Source organism: Ornithodoros turicata, chromosome 2 (assembly GCF_037126465.1).
Source record: "Ornithodoros turicata isolate Travis chromosome 2, ASM3712646v1, whole genome shotgun sequence".
Classification (NCBI taxonomy): domain Eukaryota; kingdom Metazoa; phylum Arthropoda; class Arachnida; order Ixodida; family Argasidae; genus Ornithodoros; species Ornithodoros turicata.
The window spans coordinates 118,596,918-118,615,038 of record NC_088202.1 but is presented as its reverse complement, the minus strand read 5'-3'; the positions used below and the strand labels follow the sequence as shown (position 1 = coordinate 118,615,038).

Here is an 18,121-nt window from a genome sequence, read left to right as displayed (position 1 = left end):
CTTGGAACCCCGAAGCGAGCTCAGTAGACTTTTTCTGTCTTCACAAAGGACAGTAAAAAGGATATAACTTGTAGCTTACATTCGGCGTAGGAAATGCATCGTAATGTTTTGATATGAAATATATGCGTCCAAGAATAACCTGAAGGGAACCAATGAATGAGAAATGTTCTAAACTCGTCGTCTGGAATGCAGTGTTGGGGAAATCCACTTCTATGAGGTTTAACTATAGAGCCCCAGAGGGAACATTTCGCTAACCTAGTGCTATCATAGCTATGGGTCGAAATGACTGCAGCCAGAAATGAAGTACTGTGCACAAGCACAAGCGAAGAGAGTAGAAACTGCAACAGGGAAGTACAGCAAGCACGGGAAACGTCAGTGAAGAAGCCCCCCGAAAAAAGGTACAGTGCAATTGCAAGGCGGTGCCTTCCGAAAAATTGCGCTCGCTGTCCCGTCCTCTTCGTGTTGGAGCTGTATAGGGGAAGCGGTTAGGTGATGCCCCGCTGTCAAAGTGGGAAGTGAGATTTATGGTTTTGAACGGATAGGAAGTGTGAACCGGGACACGTGTATATCCGGGGCACCTTACTGCGAAGTCTCTTTGCTTGGCGAATCCGTGGGAACGGGTGTAGCGCAAATGGTCAGTTGCAAATTCCACAGTTCTATTCAACGTTCCAAGATGTAAAAGTTCGTGATCTGCTTATCAATACTCTCATCATCACTTCTTCATTTATTGTTGGTGTTGTTGTTGTTGTATCAATACTAATTGTTCAGTATATCATGCCAATGATGCTGGAAGAAGTTTCTATAATGGCAACGCATTACTCTAGAAGAGTGCGAAAAGAACACTGTGGCGAATATAGGAACCAGCATTGTGCTACTACTCATTTCGTTACTCGCGTCGACGTAAGTCCCAAGACTAGAGTGTTGAAAAGCATATGGCAATAACAACAATAGCTACATGTGTGACGACGGGATGAGGTATTCTTGTCACATAAACAACGACGTGAACAAACAATATTCGTAACGTAAAATTAAGCTCTTATCTTTAATACATACATCATTCGTATTTAAAGGGTCACTAAAATTCAAAAACAAGCTTACTTCAAATTACGTTACACACTATGTTAATTTCGTACTTGTTATAACAATTCAAAACTTTGATTCCATTACGAGGCTACAATCAACATCATACAGGACTCTTTCTTGCTTCGGCGCTAAACAGTGAACGTCTTTTCAGCTCGTGCATCGGTGTTTCTAGTCCACGCCATGAAGCAGTCCCGGTGAAAAACATATTGCGCGTTGCGAAGCTGACTGGCGTCGCTGCCCGAAGGACGTGAAGATAAATGTTGTCAGTGGAACATTCGCGAGAATCGTTGTGGGCTGCAATGCAGAGAGTCGGTATTGAAAAATGCAGCAGTGCTCATCATGCCGCGCATACACGAAACACTACGATCGGACCCGCTCCAAATCTACACGCCCACGATAGGTATGTGCGCGCTTCTCCCGCGGTCTCATTGGATGCCGTCAAACTTTGCCTCCTCCGGATCCCACTCGTTGCCTCCAAAGACGGTTCTCTTTTCATTGTGTTTTTATTCTAAACGGTAGCGTTGTGTGAACTACTTTTGTTTGAATTGTACGAATTAAAGCCCGGACTTGCATTTGACCATATCGACCCTATTTGGCATCGTTCATCACCTCATCATCAGGACGCATCGCATCCTGCCCCATTGTGCCTTGGGGTAGTGGGCCGCAACTTAAGTGGCGAATTTCCCCATTCATTATCATTAATTTATTTGTTGTTGTTGTTGCATTTGAGAGCAAGTTGGTTTTGTATTTTAGTGCCCCTTTAAATCAAGCGTCAGTAATGAAAATGTCAATATTTGGTGCTCCCGGATGGTTACGGATGCGATAGTGATAACGTAAAATAGATCATGTTCAAGTATGTCATCGCAGAACAGGAACGTGCCATAGTGAAGATCTTATCCGTGTTTATGTTTTTAATTTCGGCGTTAGCGCCGCGAAGCAACTGTGGCGAGGAGCGGCTTACAGATGTGGACAGATGGAACGGGAACAGCAGGAAGCAGTGGGGGACAGGGGTTTAACATGCGCCCTCGGTCGGGAACGGTGGCGACATTCGCCAGAAAAGTATGCCCGAAAACCCAAGGAAAACCTGAGACAGCACAGCCGGTGTCGCGATTCGAATCCACATCACCCCCCAGTCTCGGCGTGGAAAGCCATCATCCCAACCACTATGCAAGAAGAGCTGGTTAGTATCCCTGGTTAGTATACATGTGTCTTGCATGATATGCAGTAAAAATGCTTTGGTCAAACATCGTGAGGTTAAACATAAACTGTAGTACGTGATGAGACGTACCGAGTGGACAAGTGACCAGGGTACGTGCACTATACAGGTCTACCCGGCATGTGTCGCGGACGTAGCCGCACGCTTAAAAAAGTGTGTACTTTAACTCCTTTTTTTGCCACATGTATAACACCCTTTTGGAGAGTACAATTACGCTCAAAGGGGTGTCTCCTCACTCCCTCAAGGGAGTAGCATAACACCTTTCTCCCTACTGGAGAGTAATATTACTCCCCGGACAGAACAGGTGAAGGAAATTCTACAAGCGTCACTGAGGTGGCGTGATCCTTCTGATGCTCTAGTCGGTATATAGGAACTCATCTATATTTTTGCCCGGTTGTTAAAACTTTTGGAACTGACTTCTGAGTCCAAGAATTCGTGCCTTCCAGGCCCACGAACACAATAGGAAGTCGCAACGTGGAAGCCGGGCCTGACCTGTACAGATAACGTGGAACAGCGCACCACGACAAGACAAGTACGAGGTGGAAGTGGCGTCAAGAACGATGAAGTGCCTAAAGAAATCTAGCCTGTCCATGATATATGGTCGGCGACAACATAAACCCATCAAAACTTCGTTGGCGACCAAAGTACAGAGTTAGGGGCCTCGGGCCGTATGTATCAATTTTCGATGGGCTTACGGCCTGCAGGGTGCACCCAGGTTTACTGTGGAGTTCTGTTTTGCTTGAGTCATGCTGACGTTAGCCGTGAGCGTCCATGTGAATCGCGAGTTGCGGTTCACGAAGAAGAATGCGCGCCTCTCGTGTATTGAAGTTACGCTAGCCGTAAGTGGTTGGGACAACTGTGATCCCACTGTGATCACATTAAGTTCCCTTTTTTCTTTGTGGAATAGCAAACCGACGTCCCGTTTGGCTGGCCTTCTCCCCCATTTTTTCCCTTGGTCTAATAAATATATCCCCCCTCCCCTCCAGTGTGCTGCACGGTGGTCGACCGCGACGGGTAGCGGTGCTACACATACGGGACCGAGGCCGTGCGCGTAAAATGCCTGACGATGATAGGGCTCGTGCCAAGTGTGGTAGATTCGCCTTGGGTACGCGACCCCCCCCCCCCCCCCTATGGCGATATCGTGCTAGAGATTTGACGGGCTAAGGCCGGGTTTCGCCAGCGCCAGTTAACACTCAAGCCGAGATTAGATTCAACTGAGCTTGGCGTTAATCGTCAACCCTGCTTCCCAATACCGAATAACAATATTTCTTGTCAAACGGGGTCACATAGAGCAATTGGTAACACAGGGTTAACGATTAACACCAAGTGCAGGGGAGTCTTAGCTTGAAGCACGCACCATACCGTTTATACGGTATCTTGGACCTTACCTCCAGTCGGAATCGCTACTCCTACGCTACAGATTTGCTAAGCCATTATTACAAGAAACATCAGTTGTATCGCGAACAGGCGGTCACGTTACAGCACCTGCAGAAATATGCAAGTTACGTTTACCATCAGTGTTGGTTAGGAATACATGTCATGTCAGGGTTTCACGACAGAAATGAATCAGTTGCGTAGAAGGCTGTCTTGCATGTTATCCAAAGTCGACATATGAGATGTGAAAGGAGTAATGAAGAGCTAGAATGTCTGTGACTCCACGAGAAACACAGTGCCTACACACTTACAAGCCCCAAACAGTAATTGTGTGAAACTGATACTTCACGCTCAGCGCTAGTTATGAATAAAGCACTTCTCTTTCGTCCGCCGCATGTTTTATGCATTATTTCAAACATGCGAGGACGAAAACAGTTTCGCAGTAACGCGACTCCAGAAAATGACGTGTGTCACTCGAAACCGTACGTTCTACGATTACGCCAACTAGATAGACAGTTGCCTTAGAATACATTATATGATTTTGCGGTCACGAAAACAAGCCCTTGTATATTCCACCCGCGACGGTTGTATCATTTTTTTATTTATGCGAGGGGCACGATTTCCTTGTACACAGTGACTGTGCGCGCTGATACGAGCTGCAAAGCAAATCATCGTTGTAAAGTTTCGTTGCTACGAAGTCGGTAGTAAATATTTATTGGGAATATGATAATCGAACAGGAACTATGAAAAAGAAAACAGAAAAAAAAGCGCTCTTCCTGCTGATGCAGCGAGGAACCGTTGCCAATGCTAGGAAAATGCGGGGATAGTTTTAAATTTCGTGTAATGGTTTCCAGATATGGGTGAAATGCAGGAACAGGACTCTAATGCGTTATATGCGATGCTAGAGAGCATAACGCATTGTGGGGTTTGGCGTGAAGAAAAACCTTTTTTCCTTACAAACAACCCAAAACCTTTTTGTCCGAACCAAGAGTTCATTTTCTCTATGTTCTATTGTCATCCGATGTGGAAGGGAAGGAACTGCGAGCCCGCAGTTGGTCCCCCAATTATTTTGAAGGTCGCACAACACGGTATCCGTCCACCTTCCGCCTGCATATCCTTTTAATGGGCCATAAACGATCACGCTGCGCGGGGCCCGTGGACGCCATGCGACTAGTCGAGTTTCTTTCTTTCTCTTTTTTCTTTTTCTTTTTTTTCTGTTGTCGTATACAGCGGCCCGGAGGACCCAATGCCCATACCAGAGTAATACCAGGGCTAGGAAGTAATACTCATAATTTGTATTATAGCACTAACACGTAATACTCCCTAGAAATTGGTATTAGAATACTAATACGTAATACTTTGATTCTGAGGTATTATAATACATAATACTAATTCATATGTGTATTAGCCAGTGATGGCCACTAAATACTTCTACAGTAGTTTAACTATAACTACTAACTACTTCGCGATGGAGTAGTTTAACTAGTAGTTCAACTACTTTTCAGGGGAGTAGCTAAAACTACTTCTTTAACTACTGCAATGTATTTTAACTACATCTATAACTACTTAACGTTGTCCATCAATTTCAATTCCTTATAGTGTTCTTGGACACCTAAATATGAATCGCAAGCAATGATAAACTTTGGCTCAATTCATTGCTACGATCGTCAAATACAAAGCTTGCGGCGGGATTCTATCTGTGCCTACTCGTTAAACTAGGTTGCAGAATTATTTCACAGCAAATGAGGCTTCACTAGACAAGTAAAGATTGCTGCAAAATCGGAAGTAGTGGGCGCCTGCAGAAACCTAACTACTTAGTTAACTACTCAAAATAGTAGTTTAACTAGTAGTTGCCACTGCATTACTGCAGGTAGTTGATAACTACTTTGTAACTACAATCAGGTAGCTTAACTACATGTAGTCAACTACTGGCCATCACTGTGTATTACACGAGTAATACCAGTAATACATTGATACATAATTTGGGGAGAAAGAAAGGAGAAAGAAAGCTAAAATATACAATTTGTGCATTGCTTATGAAGACCGTCACCCTATAATTCCCGTTTTATGTTAGGTGTTTAGATTTTCAGCGTGTTCTGAAAGGGATAGTCCTCTATAGTGCACGGCTTCTCGGAATTTGATGAGATAGCGCGGATCAATTCGATTACTGTAAACAGCTTACTCTCAGTGTGGCAGAGTCTTGAGTTCGTACAGTCTGGTTCATATAATGAGGGCCGTTCAGATGTGTGTGACTGCCCATAGTGCGACGAGTACAGAAGTGACTGGACTGGATGCACTACGAAACAGGCCTTGCAATGGGATGGATCATCCTTACTGTCGCTCACTGGAAGAAATGCGGAGGAGCCTCCAGTAACCTCTGCCTCGAGGCCACTCACCTTGACCTTATTATTCCCCTGCCCCAAATTTTCCGAAAGTGATAATTTGGGACAGGGGAATAGTAGGAGACTTGTTGGTGTCCGAATGCTTGTGGGACAAGAAAAGTTACTGATATATTGCACCTGTGGCACTCAGCAGGTCCGACTTATGACTTCCGGGAAAGTATTGCACCTTCAAATGCATTATAATATATGTAATATATGGTATTTTGTGTGTAGGAAGCGAGATGGTTAAATTTGGAAGAAAGACGTTTTTCCTGCGCAAGCTGAGTGGTGGTGAAACCGCATCATATCCTTCTTTTATCTGTAGAGTAACTACGACGAGTTCAGTTTTTGAGCTATAGCTGTTTCTGTGGCAATACCGCTGAGGATGTCAGGATGCGTTTACGGGGAACTACTATACGGCGAAACTCCTTTTCTGCGAAAGGCAGAGAAAGCGAATACATACGTGATACATTGACAAGACAGTTCTGTTTCTTAACCCGCACGCACGCTAAACAGAATATTAAATGCAGCAGGAGTAGAGGCAAGACCACAAGCTGTTCAGGCATAATACAGATACAAATGCATTTCGAAAATGAGTATTATAGTACATAATACAAATACTTAACAGCAATAGAGTAATAGTATTATAATACAGAGTATTACTATTACTGTCCACCCCTGAGTAATACCACGGTTACTCTATACTCTCCTGGTCGCGAAACTCAGCCCGAGAAGAATAGGAGGGTTGCCGTAGGGAGCATGACCGCCACGAGGTGGTGCGCGCGCCATTTGCGGGAGAGATCCTCAGCTGATTCACAAGAACACTTGTGTTTCTACGTGTGTTTACGCCGCGCGCACGCTCAATTTTTTCAATCCTTGAACATCGTCAGAGTCCCGTGCGATATTGGCTGCTTCCAGTATGACACGGACGTGTTGCGTCCCAGTATGCCGGTCCGGGTACGATAATTCTGGGGAGAAAGTTTATTTATTCGCACTGCCATCCGATCCAACAGAAAGAGAAAAGTGGAACCGTGCTATCCCTCGCAAGGAGGATACACGTTTCAGCTTTGACCCGAGGTGGACACGAGTGTGTGAGAAACATGCGACCTCATATCCACCAAATCACGGGGCTTCCTGAGCCGTCCTTCTCCACGGTTCATGAAGGCGCTAATGCTTGCTGAAGATCACGTGGTGGCCTATAGGCTGCACCCGTGGCTGCACCGCAAGGGAGACAAGCAGGTTTGTTAAGTAACTTATAACAGTATCTGAGCACGTGTACTTAGATACTTTTTGTGTATCTTGAGGAAATATTAGATACATTTCCAAACATGCACTTCTATCTGTAACTTAATTACTTTTTTCAGTAACTTGTTTCTGTCTTTTTGAGTATTTTTTGAGTAAAAACGACGAAACATCATCACCGAGCAACAGTTGGTGCGCAGGGCGAGCCGACACTAGGGATCTTCCATGCGCGTGAGAAGCTGCAGCAACCCGTCGAGGCTCCATAACCGACACCAGGCACGAGTGGCACGAGCTCCACTCCTCCTCGCCCTCTCTGCACGTGCTCACGCCCTCACACTTGCACGTGACATTCCTTGTTCCTCGCCACTCTCTTGGCGGCCGTGGCTGTAGTGAAGAGAATGGCTGAGTTTGAATGTGTCGACGCCACCTCACCTTTATACTTCAGTGGTGTGTCATGTTTGCAGAGCGTAGATAGTGCTGTGCTGCACATTTTTTGCTTGTGTGATGTACTGTATTCATTGTATACATTTCATATAATTTACCCACCAGAATCGCAGTCTCATAGAGAACTAGTTGGGGAATAAGATATTCTGTCCATGGATCTGATTGAGATTTTTTTTGGCAATTAAAATGTTTATTTGTTGCTCAGTGAGCCAATTTTTGTCCCTGTTTCAGTTACCCCCAGTTTAGGCGTTCCTTTCAATGTTTTGCCTGCAATTACGTACGATTACCCAGGAAGGGGATGTCTCAGTGGCTCTAGAGTGACGCCTATTATGTGGCGAAAGATATGGCAAAAGATAAGGCGAAAGATATGGTCTGCGTACAGAATTGCAAAAAGTAACTACACCTGTACTCAGATACTTTTCCAAGGTATTTGTAACTGTATCTCAGTATTTTTTCCTCTCAGTAACTCTAACTATAACTTAATTACTTTTGAAGCTGAGTATCTGTAACTGTAACTTAGTTAGTTTTGAAAAGTAACTTTAACAACCCTGGAGACAAGCACGCTTTACACAGACATCATAGAGGCAGAACTTCTTGATGACCGTCTGCCAGGAACCAGTGTTGGTTGCGACTTCCACTACGTGCAGAAAACCGCTGAAGTCCTGTATTTGTTCGTGAGGTGCCGCATACATTTCTACTCGCGTGAGAAGAATAAAAGGGTCGCCCTTGCTACCCCGCGAGCGCGTCCAGCTGCTGGTGGCAGGAAGGAGAAGGACATGCCACAGTAAGGAATTTTTCTGCACTGGAATGCAAAACTCGACTGTGGTGGTGAATTGTGCAAATACGGACCACTGGACTGTTCCTATCTAAATGTTAATCATGCACCGAGTTGTATTATTATTTACTTTTATTTATTTATTGTCACTTTATATCGCTTTTGTGCGTTCTGAGGCCTGTGTATGTAAAATAAGGTATATTGCCTGTAATAAACTGTATGTGTAAAATAAGGAAGTCACTGCAAATGCTAGCCAGTTGCAGGACTCGAACCCATATTTTCTGAACTACCCGGGCTCCACCATCTTTCCATAGTGCTCAGTACACAGTGAAGATTCTTCGTGTTAAGGAAGGATAATCATTCATGCTGCTTATGTTTACAATTGCTTCGTTTCGTGTTTATGTGCAATTAAAGTTTTCTGTTACCAGTACGTCAACAGCAATAAAATATCCATGAAACCTGTCTCGTACAAATGCATTATCTGCATGTGCTTTCCTTTCTGTCTTTAAAGGCATATCCCTCTTTGTTTGTTTGTTTGTTAGGAAAGAAAAACGTATTTTCATCACACCCCATTCCTCCGATTCAACTTTTTCAGATAGCCGCATCCTCAACAGCGGCACTTCGAACACCAGCCCCTTTCATAACTACATGGAGCTTATCTGCTTTTCCTCCTTTGCGCAGGCCCCATATAGTGCATGTTCCTTTCGAAAACCAACTGCGAGCCCATTAAGGTCTATTTTATATCATTTATGCGATGCCATTTATGCGATGTCCGCGGTCGACTCGACGTACCGTCCAGCGTGTAGGCTTTGCTCACGTAGTGTCCTTACACGGTAGATATCGTTACTTATCGCCTTCCCTTGGCGTATCACACGTTTTAATGTCAACGCATGACGTCCGCATCTTACTGCAACGATGTACGCATTCGATACCAAATATCAACATCCCGGGCAAGGCAAGGTGCGTTATCATAAGCTGTCTGCTTGCACATGCGCACACCTTGCTAACCCGCGCGCCCTCACGCGGCTCCCGCCGCCCCTACAACCTACAGGGGAAGTTTCGTGACAAGAGAGAGTGTAGAGGGACCGTGCCTCCCCTTCTCATAGCACCGGGCGTGTTGCCTAGATGAGGTTATCACGAGGCAGCTGCAGGCATTAGAATGCTATGTTTACATTCCATCTTGCAAGCGAGACTGTCAAGGCGGGAGAGCGACGTCTTGCTTCGTCGTGGCGTGGGCATGCCGACATGAACATGCGGTCGTCCTCATACTGCCCATGTTGATGACCTTTGTCTACGCTTTGTAGTAAATCCAGTTAGGAGTGACGTCATCCCGACAGCTTCCATTCAAATCTTTTAGTTCATTAAAATCAATGACTCTCGAAATACAGTGTGCAATGCAAAAAATTCAGTGTGCACGTTCACTCGAGGAGCGTGCCACCGGCAACGGCACGAAATCAACTTTGAGTTTGATTGTTAACTTGACAAGCTGAAACGTACCGATTCTGCAAAGCATATCAGCATTTAAGTCGATAAGTTGATAAGACAATAAAGAATGGAAGAACTTTTTTTTTTTTTGATTGCGTGTTAGCGCGGCGAAGCAACTGGCTATGAGCGGCGTACAGATGTGGACAGACGGAGAGAGGACAGCAGGAAGGAGTGGGGGACAGGGGATTAGTATGCGTCCTGGGCCGACTTCAGGGAGAACTGTGCCGACACTCGTCTGGAAGGCCTTCGGAAAACCCAGGGAAAACCTCAGACAGCACAGCCGGAGGTCGGAGAATGGAGAAACTCAATTGAGCACTTCTTTTTATGCAATAGTATTACCACGGTCCCTCTATGGAACCTGTCGGGATGACGTCAGCCCTAACTGGATTTACTGCAAAGCGTAGACAAAGGTCATCAACATGGGGAGTATGAGGACGACCGCATGTTCATGTCGGCAGGCCCACGGTACGACGAAGCAAGACGTCGCTCTCCCGCCTTGACAGTCTCGCTTGCAAGATGCAATACAACGTAGCATTCCAATGCCTGCAGCTGCCTCGTGATAACCTCATCTAGGCAACACGCCCGGTGCGATGAGAAGGGGAGGACTGACGTTGAATACCCTACCATAAACGCTGCTGCGTCCACAGTTCCAGTGGTGCCATCTATCACCCGAGCTGAATTTTCAGCGCAGAACTTAAGGAATTTCATAGGTGGTAGCGCAACAGTGGTATCGCATATATAGGGCGTCCGACAGTTCTTAATGACCATGGTTTCTAGCGCTCCAGCAACGAGGGCTAGTGCTGCCATCAGGGGCTGCCAGCTGTGGCGGCTCCTGACGCCGCTCCTCAGGTCGTTGCTTGCAAGCCTCGTCCCTGTGGACAGGCGATGAGAAAGCGTCACTTTCACTGTGGAAGTGCTGGCCGGAGTTCCTGTCGGTCAAGGAAAAAGTGCAGCTGTCTGATTACGCAGCTTAGCTTTAAAGCATGGTGGTATCAGAATGAACCGGGGGGGGGGGGGAGTATATGTCTAATAGAAAGAAAAGACGAAATGTCAGCCAGGCTGATTCCGGCTTGCTATTCCACAAGGCGGGTAGCCATGGGTATCGTGCTGCATCCAAGCTGCATTAGACGACGGCGGAGGGCTTCCCGTTGCAGAAGGTGCTGCGGACAGCGCAGAAGATAGTGTGGAATATCGGCCGCCTCGCCACAGCTGGAACATAAGGGGGAGCTGGATTGCCCCATTTTGTATAGCAGCAACGGAGTGCGGAAAACGGAGTGCGGAACGTTGAGACGGAGGGGGTGCACAAGTGATTCCTCGCGGTGACTGCAGTGACACGCAATGAAGAAAGCAAGCGAGGGGTCGATGGACGGCATGCGTGGAGCCATGAATAGTGAACTACTATTGGAGGGTGCAAGTGCAGCAGTCGGTGGCTCTCGTGTTCCAGAAAGCCCTGCACAATGGCTCTAGAATGGGTGAACAACGTAGAATACTTTCTTTGCATAAAGTAAAACCCCGAGACTAGGGAACACGAAAGGACAGCTGTGTCTCTCCTTTCGTGTTCCCTAGTCTCGGGGTTTTACATTATGCATCATCTTCACCAGCTCGCTTGCTTCCTACCCATTTTTCATTACGTTCTTTGGCTGAGGCAATGTCGGCTCGTCACTCGAGAAGTCGCGACAAACCGAAGATGAAGTCGTAGGTTAAGAACGTGTTTCGCTGCTAACAGCGTAACCGTGGCAGACTAAGTTTGTATAGGAAGCGAGATGGTTAAATTTGGAAGAAAGACGTTTTTCCTGCGCAAGCTGAGTGGGGATTGAAACCGCATGATATCCTTCTTTTATCTGTAGAGTAACTACGACGAGTTCAGTTTTTGAGCTACAGCTGTGGCAATACCGCTGAGGACGTCAGGATGCGTTTACGAGGAACTACTATGCGGCGAAACCCCTTTCTGCGAAAGGCAGAGAGAGCGAATACATACGTGATACATTGACAAGACAGTTCTGTTTCTTAACCCGCACGCACGCTAAAAGGAATATTTAATGCAGCAGCAGTAGAGGCACGACCACAAGCTGTTCAGGCAGTGACAATTTCTGGATCCTGTGACAGTCTCGTCTCTCGAAGACGTTCCTTTATAAATAGGATTTCTGCATGGAAACGTTATTTCCAGCGACGGGAATCCAAACTACAAATTATAGGTTACCGCGTCGTCATGTTCATTTGGGGTTAAAATACGACGCTCGGCATTCCGCCGCCGGGGGTGACGCAAACATGGAAATGGTACATTGACTATCTCTCGAGAAGACGACTTGTCAAGCGTAAAAGGGTAGGGGACCATCATCCTGACATTCGAAGACGTGCGGGACCTACCCTGTAATGTGCTTAGCAAAAAATAAATAAATAAATAAAATAAAACAAAAGAAGAAAGAAAAAGTTTACGCAGCCATCTGGTAAAAGCGCTGTGTGTGAGGCTGGCTGGAAAACGGTGCATAGATAATTGGACAGGCTAGCTTCAGGTTGTCCTTCTGTTCATTTTTTCCCTAAATTCGAGGACGTGTAGTGCGTGTTAGAATTGAGGTGCGTACTAGAACATTAGACGTAACAGTGTAGTATATAGGTCTATGATCGTTATGTCTGTATATTATACTTATTACATTTACATCTCTATTATACTACGATCTATCTATTGACTGTATTGTCTGTGCTTTATGCGGGATTTAAACATCGTACCGGCGGTTCACGCCAATGTAATACGGGCGTGACATTGTTCACATGTGTCCAGCAAGTGAGTTATTGAACGTTAGTAGGCATAAATGTGTTGCAAGTGTGTTGCATTGGTAAACCCTAATGCCCGTTCCCCGGCTTATACTCATGGGCTTCACCACTGCCCTCCTCCACTTCCTTTAAGCTTCCGGCCTTATGACCCGTTCTATTTATTTTCATAAACTTTCATTCGCCCTCTCCCTAAAAAGCATGAAAATCAGGTGTCTGCTTCGATAGCAACGCATGGGAGGTATAATTGTATTAGATTGTGTTAGGCACGTGTATTGTATTATTCACGTGTCGTTGCGTTTGCATGTATTTCACTACAAGCTGGTTCCATGCATGTGCAAAGATACCTCCTAGGCACAGTTAGCGTCCTAAGGAATCCAACAGGAGCATGGTGATAAAATACGATGACGCCGAACGATAATTAACGGGAATACCATGGCGATCGATACGTCTATACACTCTAAGAAATTTCTCTGTTATTTTACGGAAGAAGTACAGGAAAACATAACCCAGACGCCGTCCGTAAAATAACAGAAAAGCGGTATAAGTCCTTCCAGCATTAGTCTCTAAAAATAACGAAAACGGCATTATATTACACGTTTGTTTTAAATTGGTTTAAACTCCTACTATTTTACAAAGCAGACATTTCGTGTAATATTACACTGACTATGCAAATTGCTTTACAATCGTTATTGCAATTACCCATGATGTTACCACCACTATTGTTTTCCTATTTTCTTTTAATAGTTCTATGCAACTAGAATCATGTACATCAGCTCCCAAACACCAAATAAATTGCACTTAATTTTCTGGCGGTATGTTATTTGCTGTTCGCATGAGGAGGAACCCATGGAGAGAACAGACGGATGAGGTCAGGCAACACTCAAACACATATCCATACAATAGCTTTTATTATGATTCTGTGCATACATTGAAAATACAGACAAAGAAAATACCGAACAGCTATCTGTGTACCACAGTACGTAAATGGATATATTATGCCCTAGAAAAACAAATGAAAAAGAAGAAGAAAAAGCAGGCACCAGGTGCATACAGAATGAGTGTGCACCACAGACTTACACGACGCTGTTCTTTTGTTCACCTTTCGTGTAGGGCCACGCTGTCATCCACGACAGAAACGTGTGCTTCCTTGTGTGTCCACACTTTTGAGGTCTACGTTTACGGTCAGCCAACTGCAGGAAAAATGAACGAGAATAAAGTACTGTCATCTTTGTATGATGCTTCATGACCCCACCGGCCCCAAGCAAGGTTCATGTACGACGCGTGGTGAGCAACTCACAAAAGTCCGTAACCCTCTACGCTAAAAAAAAAAAAAAAGGAAGAACCGTACTAGCGTGACCTCACACGCGAATCACAGTTTGCAATGAGGCGCTTCTTATCTTCCTGCAGGGGTTAAGCCCACTAAAAAGATATTATGCAAAGCAAGTGCCACACCGCCACTTAGCGTTCGCATCGAACATCACAGCGTTCACAACACGGACATACCGTGACAAATCTACGTTGGCGTCAGCCATAAGTTTGCACAGCTTAGCTAGAAGAGCTAACACTCGTGGTGTTAGCTCTACAAAAGGACATCAAATTGAGAACTCAAGCACAGTGACATCCCCAACGGCACGCAACACATGTTCCGTGCCCGAAGACCAAAGGGAGATGCACGTTTCACTAAAGTACTCAGTCATTGTCTGATTTACTCACTTATTTGTCGCTCCAACGCAATCGAGTTCGAAGGAGCAGTGCCACCGTGCCAAACTTCACTTTCTAAGTTGTAGGCGTTGTAGGTTCCAGCGTCGTCTGCGAAACATCGCCACCCGCCAAGTAGCAGCCACCTGCGCGTCGCGAATACAACGCCACCTGCAATATTGTTTTCGGTTTCGGTTTCATTTCATGCTGTTTCGACAATTAACAACAGGCGAGTCTTACCTGGAAGTTCGTTCAACGGTGCAATAAGCAGGCCTGTCAGCGCACTGGTCGTTTCACACGATAGACGCCATCTTGGAACACGAAAACAGCTTTTACGCGGTAAAGGGCAATTACAGACACGAGCCGCTAAATTTTAGACTTTTGTCTGCAAAGTCGTCCGTTAAATAAGACCACTTTTTACAGTGATACTCAAACTCATCCATAAGAGCTCCCCTTCATCGAAGACATACGTATAACTATATGCCGAACAGCAGTTTATTCCTCCTTTAAGTAACATCGTCGCAACAACGGTTGTGTTGGGTAATTACTTCGTTACAATTGAACGACTACAGATGGACAATTAAAACTGTCTCATTTTCATAGAGACTCTTGTCTAGATCCCGGTTATCGTCCATGATGCGTTATTACTACTACTAAAAACATACTAATGTCAACATATAGTTTACCCGAAATGCATGCAAAATAGGACCAATTCTCTGACGAGCCGTGGCTTCCGGAATAGCTTCGGAGGAAAGGACGCCAAATTCTCGTAGTCACAATAACAGCACCGTCAAATGTAACGTGTTACCTTAGTGCACCTAATAGTTCTTTCGTTATTCATTCATTAATTCTTATAAATTCTTATTTATTTATTATTAATTAGTTTCTTATTAATTCATAATTCATTATTAATTCTTTTCTTATCAACTCAACTCAACTGAATAATGGCAGCTCCTTCTCGCGAGACCTTTATTCACGACTTATTCGCTGTAGTGATGTGAGAACTGAGATACTCGTACGTTGGGGAAAACAATATCCTACCCATCGAGAGGAGATTCTATTTCTTATGAGCACTCTCGTGTGTTGGCAACAAGGAGCCTCAAAAAGGTCGGGACACTTCGTAACAAGCGATGATTGTGGTCGTGGTAGTAGTGCTTGCCGTATATCGTCGGCCACGCTCAGGCAGGCAACTTCACAACTATCGCAGTGGGAATCGTGCGTCCTGGCACGACTTCACAGGGCACTGTGCCGACATTTGTCTTAAAGGGTCTGAGAAAACACAGGAAAAACACCCGGACAGCACCGGAAAAAAGAAAATATTTGTTCTTCATCGAAGTCAAAAAGCATCTCCACCAGCAGCGTGAGAGAGGTCGCATGCTGACTGCTATCCATGAGAATTGCAGCGTCTGTTAATTCTCTGCCGTCAGGGGTGACGCGCGTACGTGTATTCACTGGTTCGTACCTCACCAAGCAGGAAATGTAGTGAAAAAACAACAACAACATGTTTTTCTCAATCCTCTGGCGTGGATACAATGCCTGCACTATGCAACAAATCACATGTATCAAAGTGTCACACCCCTTCAAGCTATTTTGTGCTGAAATTGTTTACTATCAAGAGGAAGCGGGTGTGTCTTTACTGAGCTCGCAACAGTTCCTTTCTTTTTATTCTTTTAAACGGAGTTCAAATTGCAAAGTTGATAGTAACTATCAAGCACAGAGTGTCTGCTAGCCATGTAAACCATGCACCTGCAAAAACGGCGTCTGTGCTGCTCTCACAGGAAATGTGTATTTGTTAAAGATAAACAAAAACCTCATAGAGTCAACATTCCTAAAAGCCAATAAATCTGGCAATCGGAGAAGAACAAGGATACGTACTTAACTGTAGCACACATGGGGTAAGATAGGCGGCGCTCAGGCATTCATATCACGTAAAATAGTCCACTTCAACTGCGTTTTGATAAAACATTTTCGTCTAGCAAAATTTATTAAGACACACCTACTCTATACTATCTTTAGCGATGTGTTTCCGGATATACATCCTTTTCATTACAGAATTACTTGTCAGGTCACATTCAACGTATACGTCATGAGGTAGCTTACCATGTTTGATGGGTTAATGGAGCCGAAGCTTCGAATATAAATCTCACACGTTACGGGCGTTGGTACACCTGTCACAAAAGAAAAGCAATGTGACTAATAACAGGACTACAACAACAAGTACATGCAGTGACGCTTAGTGAAGACATTTTATTTTGATATGTGCCTTTCTACCCTGGGTCACACTGGTTATTATGAGATATGAAAAGATGAGGCGAAGGTGATATAATAATTATATCATATAAGTCATTGGTATTACATAAACACTCATGTCGCTACACAAAGGCATAAAAATCACAATGTGTGTCCAAATCTATATTTAGAACAGCAGCAACAATTATATTGTGTTGATGTTGTATCTATATACTGAGGAATGTAATGAAGCCCTCAGATCATCCAAGAAGAAAAGCAATGCGTGACAGTATTGCATGGTATTAGAGTATATGGCAGTATGCAGAACCGATGGCAATAATAAGAAAGGGTGTAATAAAGGACGTAAAGGTATATTTCTTGTCCTTCATTGCCGTGTGTCCTGACTTTGCCATTTCTGGAGTGAACTCGTCGCTGGAATCTCAAGATTACATTATGGAATGGCCTTTTGATTTAGGCAAAAAGTAAATAGAGAATCAGTTTCTGCTTACCCATATTGCTGCTTGGAAGGGCTCTTCTGTCGTAGTTCCTCAAAAGCTCATCGAGGATATCCAGGTCATTAACAGTTGACGAATTTATCCTGAAAACCAAAAGAGGAGACATTTATAAAACAGTCACGCGACAACTAGAGGTTAATACAGCGATTACCGATGGTGTGGTGTGATGTGATGTGATAAAGAAAAAAATTTGGATTATCGATGAATTACTAGCCATTCGCTTCGTTCACTGATTGTGCGTTTTTAGAATCTGACGGCGTTGTAGGACTGCTCCCACAACAGTTCCCGCACTAGTGAAAAGTCCCATACAAGCACACTTCTAACTTGCAGTGAATATTTAGCAACACATGACTAATTACAGGGCTTCCACAGTGGTTTGCAAGATAAGCGCTAGACTATATGCGCGCCGCAATGTCATGTCGGATGAATGCCACAGATAAATTTGATCATCTTCTGTACCACCTCATTTCTATTATTTATGCACGTTTGTTTGTACACGTGTATGCGACAAGCAAGGCCGTGTCGGCACCCAATCGCCTGTCGACGAGTCCAATGCTGCTGCTCTCGTTGCCCGCTAGTCAAGCGCTTATCGGAGCCAGGCAGGAAACGAAAGATTAATTACGTAGGTGAAGTGAATATGAGTCTGCCCAACTTATGTGATGAACCAACCAGAGAGTGTCTAACATGGGCCGGCACGGAGATAAAGCAATGCCCAAATATGAGGTCGGTAGATGGCAAACTCGTTAGGGTACATACAACTTTAGAAAATTGGTAAAAATTAGTAGCTTTGCTTTCAGTATGTCGCATCTATCACATAACCCTGCGGATAAACATACTGTAAGAGTCACATCATGATGAGCTCAGGAAGACGGGATGCTCCGGAGTGAACGCTACCGACGATTTGTTC

At 44.7% G+C, this 18,121-nt stretch overlaps 1 protein-coding gene across 1 annotated transcript in view; it reads right to left on the bottom strand.

The window, feature by feature from the left end:
• Positions 1-18,121, bottom strand: part of LOC135383984 (glycine receptor subunit alpha-2-like) — a 147,074-nt gene that overhangs the window by 22,031 nt on the left and 106,922 nt on the right. The window contains exons 2-3 of the mRNA XM_064613259.1: positions 17,209-17,297; positions 16,571-16,638 (exon numbers count right to left, since the gene is read on the bottom strand). Of these exons, the coding sequence (XP_064469329.1) occupies positions 16,571-16,638; positions 17,209-17,297 (157 nt within the window). The remainder of the gene's footprint in view (positions 1-16,570; positions 16,639-17,208; positions 17,298-18,121) is intronic.